Here is a 13,181-nt window from a genome sequence, read left to right as displayed (position 1 = left end):
GGCAAATAGTGTGGCGCTTCTATTGTCATCTGATGAAAATGAAGTTATTTTATATCGAATGTGTGGCTCTAATGTATTTCCTGTGAAGGAAAACTATAGTTGCACGTCCTTGATCACTCTATTGAAGCAAAAAAACACTGTGGACTTTCAATTTAAAACAATACACAGCTGGACTCACCTGCCCCCGCTTTCTCCTGTTGTGCTATTTACAAACAAACACGTGACTGACTCAACTGTGTTGGGGAACTAAGTAATAACGCCATCTGCTTTATCTCCTAACGCATTGCACGAGTTGACTGCAGTTATTTAAAATGTATTGAAAATTGTCCGGTATTAAAAAATCATCCCGTGGCTATTTACAAATACCCCGATACACGGTATACCACCCAAGCCTAAACTACAGTACCCATCATTCATCATAACTATCCCACCACAGTCCTTCCTGTCATGTTTGTGTCACTCTGTCCCTTCTTAACCTCCACTGAGAAGAGACTTCCCCTGAAATCACAGTGAAAAGGCCTCTGCATTCCAATAGACCCCTCTTCACTGTGATCTGTAGACTCATTCAGGTCTACGCATGGCTAGTTCTGAGTGCAGGAGTCTCCAAAACCTTTGAGACTCTTCCTTTCTCTATCTCTCGTGCTCTCTTTTGCTCTCCCTCTCTCTCTCTCGCTCTCTCCCGTCTGCTGTATCATTGCCATGCTGCAACAGAACAGAACAGTGGCAATGTTGATTGCCCAGATCCCAGAGCTGTGTAATTGTATCCACTAATGACATGAGATTACTTATGATGGGCCTTGTGTTAGCCATAAATCAGCCTGCCTCTCTACCTGCCTGCAGATATTGTACCTCCACCTTGTTCAGCCAGACTGGATGTGTGAACGCTGCAGCCCCAGCCCCTTCCTCATCAGCCCTGTTTTCTCCCTGAGTCATTGTGCCTAAGGCAGCCTCCCCTCCTCTCCTCTTCCCCCCCACCCCCAGGCAGAGCAGCCACACTGAATTGAAATGTGCCTACTCAGCAACTAGCTAGCACCGTGCATACATCTCCAACACACTGACATAAGAACAGAGTCAGCTCAACACTTCTCCCTCCGCTCTCACGTTCTTGTCCCCCGTCTACTGTCTGTTCTCTCTGTGTCTCTCAGGCTCTGGAGAAGCACTGTCGTGTGGAGGGGGGCTACAGTGGAGTGCGGGACGTCTACGCCTCCAGCCCCAACCATGATGACGTCCAGCAGAGCTTCTACCTGGCCGAGACACTCAAGTAAGACCCTCTAGTCACACACTGTCATTCTGCATAGAGGCATCTGGATATCGAGCATTACAACTTTCACCTTGCCTTTACATTTGAGTCATTTAGCAGATTCTCTTATCCAGAGTGACTTACAGTTAGTGCATTCATCTTAAGATGGCTGGGTGGAACAACTACATATCACAGCGGTACTGGAGTGCCAAGTCTAGGTCCAAGAGGCTTCTTAACAGCTTCTATCCCCAAGCCATAAGACTCCTGAACAGCTAATCAAATGGCTACCCAGACTATTTGCAGCGTCTCCCCCCCAACCCACATTTTTTAGCTGCTGCTACTCTCTGTTTATTATCTATGCATAGTCACTACCTCTACCTACATGTACATATTACCTCAATTACCTCGACTAACCTGTACCCCCGCACATTGACTCTGTACCGGTACCCCCTGTATATAGCCTCCACATTGACTCTGTACCGGTACCCCCTGTATATAGCCTCCACATTGACTCTGTACCGGTACCCCCTGTATATAGCCTCCACATTGACTCTGTACCGGTACCCCCTGTATATAGCCTCCACATTGACTCTGTACCGGTACCCCCTGTATATAGCCTCGTTACTGTTATTTTACTGCAGCTCCATAATTATTTGTTATTTTTCTGTTTTCTTTTTTCTTTCTTTTCTACTTCAGTTTATTTTAGTAAATACTTTCATGAAGTATTTTTCTAAAACTGCATTGTTGGTTAAGGGCTTGTAAGTAAGAATTTCACTGTAAGGTCTACACCTGTTGTATTTGGCACATGTGACAAATAAACTTTGATTTGATTTGAAGTAAGTACAGTTTTCCTCAATAAAGTAGTTATCAGCATAGTCCGAGCTAGTAAGAGGGGGAAAAAAGTCAAGTGCGATTGTTAGTCCATTAGATAAAAATATAAATGTGATAAAAATACATCAGGTTTGTTGGCATGATTTTGTTATCCAACATCCTCCCCCAGAACCTACCCTTGAATAACTACAGTATTCCATTTTCTTAAATATAATGGGACAAGTGGGGTCATGAATATTCCTCCCCCTCATGCCAACTAGACAGTTATCTTCATCTTATCGTGTGTGGATGAGTTTGACACCCATAGATGTTTCATGACATCTAAGATCTGCTCTAGAATTTCATCACAGACGTCTCTTTATGTTCTATTCCTGACATTCAGTTTGTTTGAACACTTCAAAACAGATTAGAAGTAGAATAATGTCCTTCCCCCACTGAGTACTCCACCTCTGTCTGTGCTGTGCCTGCGGGCCTCTGAGGAGAAACTACTGACGTCCTGGGTGTATTGTATTGTCACGGCCGGCTCAGACAGACACACAGACAGACAGGCAGGCAGTGTGCTGTGGACTACAGGGACCTCAGCAGTCTTCTCAGAGATAGCAGCAGTCACACACAGAGATAGATAAGAGGAGGCGGCAGGCAGGCAGACAGAGCGCTTTTACTGAGCCCTTTATACCACCCCCCCCCCTCTCTCTCTTTCAATTCAATTTCTCTCTGTCTGTCTGTCTCTCTCTCTCTCTCTCTCTCTCTCTCTCTCTCTCTCTCTCTCTCTCTCTCTCTCTCTCTCTCTCTCTCTCTCTCTCAATTCAATTCAATTTCTCTCTGTCTCTCTGAAACTGTCTCCTCTCCACTTTCACCATTGATAAGAGCACAATGCCTGAGGAGTAGATGGACTGTAGAATGGTGTATAGATGGCTCTCTGTCTTTTTTACAGTCTAATCCTGGTCTGAGAGAGCATCAACCCCCCACTCTATGGTTTCTGTACAGTGTCATTGGTGGTGTTTTGTTTCTATTGAGGATCAGTGGTGTTTTGTTTCTATTGAGGATCAGTGGTGTTTTGTTTCTATTGAGGATCAGTGGTGTTTTGTTTCTATTGAGGATCAGTGGTGTTTTGTTTCTATTGAGGATCAGTGGTGTTTTGTTTCTATTGAGGGTCAGTGGTGTTTTGTTTCTATTGAGGATCAGTGGTGTTTTGTTTCTATTGAGGATCAGTGGTGTTTTGTTTCTATTGAGGATCAGTGGTGTTTTGTTTCTATTGAGGGTCAGTGGTGGTGTTTTGTTTCTATTGAGGATCAGTGGTGTTTTGTTTCTATTGAGGGTCAGTGGTGGTGTTTTGTTTCTATTGAGGATCAGTGGTGTTTTGTTTCTATTGAGGATCAGTGGTGTTTTGTTTCTATTGAGGATCAGTGGTGTTTTGTTTCTATTGAGGATCAGTGGTGTTTTGTTTCTATTGAGGATCAGTGGTGTTTTGTTTCTATTGAGGATCAGTGGTGTTTTGTTTCTATTGAGGGTCAGTGGTGGTGTTTTGCTCCCCTCTTGTTGGAGCCTTGTCACAGCACTCTGGTGTGAGCTTATAGAGAGGTCATGGGCTCTGTGTCCTTCCTCTTCTTTGTGTCCCCGCTCTGCTCTGTGTCCCTCCCCTGCTTGGCTCTGCTCTGTGTCCCTCCCCTGCTTGGCTCTGCTCTGTGTCCCTCCCCTGCTTGGCTCTGCTCTGTGTCCCTCCCCTGCTTGGCTCTGCTCTGTGTCCCTCCCCTGCTTGGCTCTGCTCTGTGTCCCTCCCCTGCTTGGCTCTGCTCTGTGTCCCTCCCCTGCTTGGCTCTGCTCTGCCCCGAGGCTAGGTACGGTAGCCACAGCCACGTCACCATGACTCAGTGAGATAACAACAAGCTGCATGCAGGAGAGAGGGAGAGAAAGAAAGGGAAAGAGAGGTAGGAAGATGAAGAGAGAGATGGAAAGGGGGGACCCGGGGAGAGAGGAAAAGAAGATAGGTTCAAGGTTGCGCTAGAGTAAGAGGCTAAGTGAGGGAGGGAGACTTGCTGAACAGAAAAGTTAAATATGTTTTCACCCTCCTGTGCATTTAATAACTGTGCAGCACTTTGATGTTGGTGTTTATTTTCCTTTTGTGGTCAAACCCCTGGGCTAATCTGCCTCTCTGACTGATGCTGCTATGAAACGCTGTGTGAGTCCCACCGCTTAATAGAACCGTTCAAACGTCTGTAGTATTTAATGGTGGTGGAAAGTGATGCAATTTGGCGAATAGGGTCTCCAGATCCCAGGCCTCCCCAAATGCCTTGTTTACTGATGCAAAATCCATCTATTAGGCACCGGCTCTCCCTCACTCCCTACTTTCTTCCACTCCCTTTTTTCTGCCTCTCTTTCCCTCTCTCACCCTCTCTCTTCCTGTCTCCCCTCTCCTTTCTCCTCTCTCTCCTCCTTCTCTCCATTTCTTTCTGCCTCATAGCCAGGCTCCTCCTCCTTCCTCTCAGAGTGAGGTCACATTAGCAATGATGACTCTGAAAACAGTGTATATCTGTCTGTTTGCTTTGCTGTCTCCTCCCGTTCCTTCCCAGGGTGGTGGACTGTGCTGTGGGCTTGTTGTTGCCGTGGTCTACTGCATTAACAAGTTCCCCCAGATCAAAAGCTAAGCACTTGTCAACATGAAGGGGCCCAAAAGCCCTCCCGATGTTCATTTTGTTCCCAGTATTAGGACACGGGATACTGTTAAAGAGGGATGCTATGCTATGACTTAATGAGTTATTTTTGTTTTATTCATCATTCCTAGTGTAGTGCAATGGGGCTTTGCGTTTTGAGTAATCACTTGAGTTCTGAGAACACTGGGGGCTCACTGACTGTGATGGACTCAATGTTCCTCCCCCTAGCTGTTTCTTGATCTGGTAGGTCGGGTCTGGTTTAACTGTTGGAAGGAGTGCCTGGACTCTCTCCCACCCACGGCCGTTAATCATCCCCCTCTGTAACATCTGGAGCCACCACCTCTCCTTTCTCTCTCGCTCTGTCTCATTCTCCATCTTTATTTATTTTTATTTATCCTTTATTTAACTAGGCAAGTCAGTTAAGAACAAATTCTTATTTACAATGACGGTCTACCAAAAGGCAAAAGGCCTCCTGCCGGGACGGGGGCTGGGATGAAAAAAATAAATATAGGACAAAACACACATCACGACAAGAGAGACACCACAACACTACATAAAGAGAGACCTAAAACAACAACATAGCATGGCAGCAACGCATGACAACACAGCATGGTAGCAACACCACATGGCAGCAGCACAAAACATGGTACAAACATCATTGGGCATAGACAACAGCACGAAGGCAAGAAGGTAGAGACAACAATACATCACGTGAAGCAGCCACAACTGTCATGAGTGTCCATGATTGAGTCTTTGAATCTCTCTGAACATGGAGTGGTGTCCGCAAGGTCACCGTGGGGACTCTGGGTGGGCATGGCGTAATCCGGTTCCAACGAGTGTCACCTCTGTACCTGATTAAGGACGTGTAGGGTATAGATCCACCTCCACTCGTCCCCCAACCATTGGTTCTGGAATCAACTTTTGATTTGCGACCGGTTCACTCGCAAAAACTTAATGCCGAGCGCAATAGCTTTTGGCATGCAGTGACCAAGCTGCTGTTTTCTGCCAAAGGAAACAGAAATTGTTTAGTCTTTTGTCATTTTTATTTATTCATTGATTTGCATTGTTGGCTTGGCTCTCCCCAAGCTTGGCAGGGAAATATTGGCATGGGAGACCTCCTGAACTGGTTGTTCCCTGAGTTGGTTTTGGGACGTGTCTTAGTGAGACCACCCTCGGCCCACCGCCGTCTCTGACACTCTCAGACATCTAGTAGATGTTGTTAATGATTGCATCAGTCAGAACTCAACTAGGACTTGAGGTTGTTGGTTTAAATAAGTGGTGTTTTGTTGATCACATATTAGTGTTTGAGCTAAGTTGAGTCTCTCTCTCTCTCTCTCTCAGATACCTGTACCTGCTCTTCTCTGATGATGACCATCTTCCCTTGGAGCACTGGGTGTTCAACACCGAGGCCCACCCCCTCCCTGTCATTAAGAAGGAGATGACAGACACAGACAAGCCCAGCCAGCAGGAGTAGAGTGGTCCTCCTGGATCACCCCCTGACCTGACCCCTCCCACCACCAAACTCCTCTACCCCCTCCCTTTCTGAGCAGTGGACGGAACTGTCTCTTACTCCTCCCCCACCATGGGTGGATCTCACCCAGGCAGGCCGCTTCCCTGGCAGACTGGACTCTCCTGTTTTGGAGTCCCTGACCAGACCAGATGGAACCGGACCGGCTGCCTGCCTCTCTAGAGGCAGACTGCCCCCTACTGGGGACTGGGAGGAACCACCTCATCCAAGAGTTCTCCTCTTGTCATCTTGTAAAGCTAGTCTGCATGCTCCCCTCCCGCCCAGTGCTGTAAATCTACACTCCTCTGTGAGGAGAACAGGACACTCTGCGCTGTAACATTTGCTGTCACTCCAAAAAAAAGCCATACTGATTTGAAGACAGCTTTGTCATTTATTTTCTTTCGTTCTTTCCACCATATGGGGTATGTGTTTGTGGGTGTGACTGACAATAGATCAATGTCAATCAACATATCACGTTTGTGTCGTTCTTATCGTAAGTATGATTTTAGTCACACTTTAACAATGGACCATTTAGGTGGATTTCTGTTAAAGACCCAGAGCTTGGTTCTCACCTGCTTGATAGTCAAATCTTAACTAGTGCCTTTCAGTCTAATATGGTCTATCAAATAAGCAGTTCAGGCAAATGGCAAGGTTTTTAATTTAAACCAGTAGGTAGGTACCACATTGTTCAGATGGCATTGTTGATTGAGTGCTTAGTCACCTCCTCTACCACACTGACATCTAGTGTTGAACACCAGTAATACACCAGTCCAGTCAGATGAGTGTAGCAGGTCCACATACAGTATTAAAGGAGATGAAGTACCTTGATGGGAAAAGACCTGCACTGAGAACAACCTCTGTTTAAAGAAGTAGAAATGTTGACCATCTATCTGTTCCCTTCCTCCTGAAGTATGGAACGTGTGGACAGTAGAGTTCATTCCTTCTACCAACATGTCATCAATTCATTCAGCCTAGTCTGTTTGTCAGAGCTTTGTTTCCCAACCCCACCCCCATCATCATGTTCCTTTTGTTTTTTAATTGACAAAGTTGACATGTGCTTTGTTTGTTTGTTTGTTCCTTTATTACAGGTGGTAGAGACATTAATCCATGTGATGTAAAATAGTTCCTTCGCTGTTAATTTATTCCATAGTACATAGGAAGGAAGGTTTGGAGCAGGCACCTAGGTGGCGCTGTGGAGAGAATGGGCCCTGTGTTGTTGTTTAGGTGGATTATTTGGGAGATGGGAGGGAGACAGTGTGGGGGAGACAAGGGCAGAATCAGACCAAGAATTTGGTAGTCAATCATATGTAACGAATGCATCGTATGAATGTACCATCAAATGTGAACTGAAGATTATTTGACCTTTTGTTGTTCTCAATTTGTTTGTTGAGATTTTTTGTTGTTCCTTTCTTCTGGACAGCACAAAATGCTGAAACAATGTGTTGTGGTACCCAGAGCAATCTATTTAAAGAGGTGGAACATTGAGGTTCCTGCATTATGAGGCATTTACATGACACCTCAACATTCTATGGCAGCCATGTTAGTTCCCCATTAATGTTACATAGGGAATATTTAAATAATGATATGTAACGGAATGTCTAGAATAAGAAATATTCCAAATTCGTACAGTTTGCCCAACTCTCTAAAATATATGGCTCTGGTGGTACCGATCAGAGGAAGCTGTTACTCACATATGAACATACATATATACATGCTGAATACTGTATAAAGACAAGATGATAAATACATCGAAGTGGTCACACTGTACATGCATATCGTATTCAGAAGTACACACTCCAACACACTTATGAACATGGAAGTTTATGGACACTCAGAAATGGATGTTCAGGTGACCACAGGACCCATCAAACCGCTCTGTTGTCTCATCATAAAGGCAAAGTTAAAGGGGAGCGGATTTGTATGAAACAATGTCTCGTGGTCCTGTTCTTCTGTAGTGTACATCTTTCACAGTCAGGGGGCACTGATGTCCACATACAGTACATCTTATTTGGAAATAAACGGGGTAGGATCAAGAGGTCTTGAAGAAGGGCCTTCATCATGGTTGAAGTCATTTTCTTACATTAGAGGATTGACCAGACAAGAGGTTGGAGATGCTGATATCTGCCCACTACTGGAGCCAAACTCTGCTTTCTATAGCATTCTTTAAGACATAATAATAATACCTGTTTATCTTACTGGAGGAAGCAATGTTAATGAGGGAAACTGTGATATCCATGTAGGCTTACATCCCTACCACCTAGTTCAGTTCGGTAGCCATTCCGGTTCCAGGGAAGAGCGTCACTATACACTGTGATACACTGTAGATATGAAATTGCTGCATTCACCATCTCTGCACTGTCTGAGAGCCTAAGTGTTTCTCCTGACTGTTGCAGCTTTAGGGAGCAGCAGAGATTACTCGTAGTGATACTGAGAAACTTCAAGTCGCTGTAAAATGCTAACACATGACATATGAACCATTTCCTTTCATCTTTGTTTCAGATATGCAGACTAGAAGACGTGCTGTTCATTTCAAAGTGACTTTGTGGTTGAATATTGTGTTGATGATCTCTCACATTACAATGCCTTTTATTTGTGAATCTATTGTTCATGGTTTTGTGAAACAACCTCAAAAATGTAAACGGTACAATAATGCTGATAATCATTCCATTGCACATAGTTTATTTTGGTTTATATGCAAGTTTAATTTTGTGAGGAATTGTTCTGTTCTGTTTTTTTGTGTGTGGTTTGTTATTGAAATGTAAATATTCCATTCTTGCAAATATGCCATTCTACATTTATATAAATCTTATGAGCTTAAATGATATTAATGAGCAGCAAAATGTTTCATAAACTATATTTGTTACACTTCTATTGTGAATAAAACAATCTTTAATATCAAGCATTTTTGGTGTTTTCATTCTGAAATGACCTCTTGACATCAATTATATTAGTGCTCCATGACCAGGTCAAATGTGTCTGATGATCAATATGTGATTACCAGAGGCTGTTCAGGACTGTCTCACTCTCACACACTCAGAATTCCTTGAAAACCTTAGATTTGACTGCCGACCTGGCTTCATTTTCTATCTGTCATTTTGTAATGATTGGGATCCAAACCACTTCCAAGTGAAACTGTGTGTATAGCTATTATCCACTAGGTGGCAGAAGAGTATCAAAACCTTTTCAGTGTTAGCTTTTGTTGGCACAAAAAAACTATCTGCTTGGATAGTTCCATCTGTGTCACTGACTTAGTCTGGCTTTAATTGCAGTTTGTCTACAAATTAATAATTGCTATGTTGGCTTCAGGTCTCCATCTCAATCAAAAATATAAGTTAAAGAATAGGACTAAATCAAATCAAACTTTAAATGCCCTTTAAATGACGTTTGATTTGATTTTTGATTGAGATGGAGATGTGAATACATATACATTATTAATTTGAAATCAATCAGAGCTTGAAACCCTAGAACTAGATATTGTCTATTTTAGTTGAAATAAAACAATAGCTGTTGATGACTTTGCAAATCCTATATAGGCCTAAATAGCATCATTGGCGATATATGGGTGATCTGTATGATCACATTTCACTTGCTCTGTTAAACCTACCTTTTGGAATAGAGCCCCGCAGTGGAGGTGTCATAACACCCATAAAACCTAGCGGTCAAAAAGAGAAATGGTTCCAGTAGTTTTACTAGGCTTACCGTGGCGTGAGGTTTTAATAACCATGAAAATCTCTCTCGGACAAGGTGACTTTTATCAAAATAGTCAGAATGTAAGCTTGTAAGCGTTGTTCTTAGGAGCCAATGGAATGTTAATTGTTCAGGGAAATGTAGTCCAATAATATAAATGTTCGCTATTTCTCTAATAATCACTTAATAAATTGAATTGAGGTCCATCTAAAGCTAGGTAATGTACTGTATACAGTTGTGAACTAAGGACACAGGATGGCAGCACAACCAGGAAATACACAGTAATAGCTATGAGGGACTTTGTCTATCGCTACACTGAACAAAAATATTAAACGTGCCATATAAAGTGTTGGTCCCATGTTTCATGAGCTGAAATAAAACATCCCAGAAATGTTCCATAGGCACAAAAAGCTTATTTCTCTCAAATTAGTTTACATCCGTGTAAGTGAGCATTTTTCTTTTGCCAAGATAATCCATCCACCTGACAGGTGTGGCATTTCAAGAAGCTGATTAAACAGCATGGTCATTACACAGGTGCACTTTGTGCTGGGGACAATAAAAGACCACTCTAAAATGTGCAGTTTTGTCACACAACACAATGCCACAGATGTCTCAAGTTTTGAGGGAGTGTGAAATTGACATGCTGACTGCAGGAATGTCCACCAGAGCTAGACTATTGAATGTTAATTTCTCTACCATAAGCTGCATCCAACGTCATTTTAGATCATTTGGCAGTACGTCCAACTGCCCTCACAACCACAGACCACGTGAAATTCTGTAGTGTGTTTGAGCAGTTTGCTGATGTCAACGTTATGAAAAGAGTGCCCCATGGTGGCGGTGGGGTTATGGTATAAGCTACAGACAACGAACATAATTTAATTTTATCAATGGCAACTTGAATGCACAGAGACACCATGACAAGTTCCTGAGGCCCATTGTCGTGCCATTCATCCACCGCCATCATCTCATGTTTCAGAATGACAATGCACAGCCCCATGTTGCAAGGATCTGTACACAAATACTGGAAGCTGAAAATGTCACAGTTCTTCCATGGCCTGCATACTCACCAGACATGTCATCCATTGAGCATGTTTGGGATACTCTGGATCGACGTGTACAACATCGTGTTCCAGTTCCCGTCAATATCCAGCAACTTCGCACAGCCATTGAAGAGGAGGGGGACAACATTCCACAGACCACAATCTGATCAACTCTATGCGAAGGAGATGTCTCACACCAGATACTGAATGGTTTTCTGATCCACTTTTTTTAAGGTATCTGTATTCCCAGTCATGTGAAATCCATAGATTAAAGCCTAATTTATTTATTTCTAGTGACTGATTTCCTTATATGAACTGTAACTCAGTAAAACCTTTGAAAGTGTTACATGTTGCATTTATATTTTTGTTCAGTAAAGTGAACTATTTCCAACCTAGACCAACTAAATTTCTCTTTGGCCATAATACTTGATATTTATAGCTGACGATGTGTCTACCTCAATGTCTGTTGTTCTACACATGTTCTATTATTTGTTGTTTGTTTTTGTGTGTTTTCTAGAGAGGTGAACCTCTGAATTGAAACATTAAACATTCGCCCAGGAGGGAAAAATATGTTTATGCAGTATCACTGACACCGCGGGGCTGAAATGAACTGTGCTCCAGCAGGGGCTGCTATGCATCAGTGTGATGCCGCTCCATGGGTAGTGCTCTAATCTGGGAGCCACAGTCACACAGCTGTTGGAGCTACGGGGATTGACCGGGATTGCAGACATTAGAGGGGATTAACCGGCATCCTACTACTGATACAGTATATTGGAAATGCATTATTTTAGGCCTGATGTGAGCAATCAAATGGTTATGAAAACAAACTAAGAGACACAACAAACATTTTATGCTAGGCTGGTGGTTGGATTCACCCCTGTGCTTGACTAGCCAATTCATTTGTATTGTTTATTTTTACTAGTTGATGTTAAGTGAATACAAGTGAATTTTGAGACTTTCTTCAGTTTATTGATGATGTCCAGTTCTCCTTTTTCAGATACCCATTCTCCTTTCTCTACTCTGCAGTCTAAATGTTGATTTGATTTATAACTGTCTAACTGTTCTACAGATCAGAGCCACCAGGGAAGCCACTCTCTTTAATTTTCTCCATGTTCTGAATATTGGTTAAATAAAAAATACAAGACACTGCTGGTAATGAAATAGCTACCCAGAGAGACACTCAATATATCATCTGCTGAATGTGTATTTTATTTGCAAATCGCTTTTTGAAGAAGTCAAAAATGTAATGTCTTTTTCCTTTATGCAAATCAGCATAGAGCTTATTCTGTGTTTGTTGTCAGGTTACCGCCCGTGTCCCACTGAGTCTGGGATGAAGCCGAGGATGCTTTCCTGTGGCGTTCCCATTGGATGAGGCTCCGAGAAGGAGTGGGGAGGAACAGGGAGGGAGGTTGTTTTTTGAGGGAGGAGTGTGTACTGTGTGGTATCTAGACCAGAGTGACATGCTCTCACTCTCTCTCTCTCTGAGGTGCTCTAAGGCTCAGTTCACACCATGACACAGCAGTGATCTGAGAGAGCTAATAGAGTTCAGCAGATTATTGGGACGACGTGGGGGAAATAAAAAGATTATGCACATTGAGATGACTCATGCTGCCTGGCAGGCAGCTCTCATGTAGGTAGGGGATTTGTGTGTTGGGACTTGGGGATACGTGTGAAGTAACTGTCAGTGTTTTATTAGAGGTCTGTGCTTTACTGTCTCTGTTGTTGTCTATGAATATTACAGTTTTCATCTTCTTCCTGTGTTCTGAGCGCCTAATATAATCCGTCACAGCCTTCCAGTCTCTGCAGGACACATACACACATGCATACACACACACACACTCCCTCCAGGGCACACGATCCATCCTAAACAGCATCCTGGGTACTAAAACACCCCAGGGCTCTCTCCATCTGTGTTAGCTTCAGTGCCTTTTTGAACCTCTGCCCTGTGCTCTAGAGGACAGCATACTAAGATTACCGAAGGGACCAGAAAGAGAAAAGAGGAATAAACAGGGAACAGAGACAGTTGATGAGACCTTGGTGCCTGACAGATAAATTAAATGCCTTTTCATATTTGATGACTGTTCTGCTATAATGTGCTGAGAAATGAGAGACAGGGAGACCTTATGTTTTATTAGGACCAAAGCAGAACATTCTGCTGGAAGATGTTCTGAGCACAACTTTCATTTGGCCATGTCCGCCCATGTGCTGTTTCAGCCCAATCAATT

The 13,181-nt window shown here is 43.2% G+C and overlaps 1 protein-coding gene across 1 annotated transcript in view; it reads left to right on the top strand.

The window, feature by feature from the left end:
• The window catches only part of LOC120024339 (mannosyl-oligosaccharide 1,2-alpha-mannosidase IA-like), a 180,364-nt gene extending 171,243 nt beyond the window's left edge, over window positions 1-9,121 (top strand). Inside the window, exons 11-12 of the mRNA XM_038968561.1 lie at window positions 1,146-1,261; window positions 6,064-9,121. Coding sequence (XP_038824489.1) covers window positions 1,146-1,261; window positions 6,064-6,196 — 249 coding nt within the window. The 3' untranslated portion in view covers window positions 6,197-9,121. The remainder of the gene's footprint in view (window positions 1-1,145; window positions 1,262-6,063) is intronic.
• The last annotated feature ends 4,060 nt before the right edge of the window (window positions 9,122-13,181 follow it).

Source organism: Salvelinus namaycush, chromosome 29, assembly GCF_016432855.1.
Source record: "Salvelinus namaycush isolate Seneca chromosome 29, SaNama_1.0, whole genome shotgun sequence".
Taxonomy (NCBI): domain Eukaryota; kingdom Metazoa; phylum Chordata; class Actinopteri; order Salmoniformes; family Salmonidae; genus Salvelinus; species Salvelinus namaycush.
Note: the sequence above shows the minus strand (reverse complement) of the source record. Positions and strands in the feature narration are given on the sequence as shown.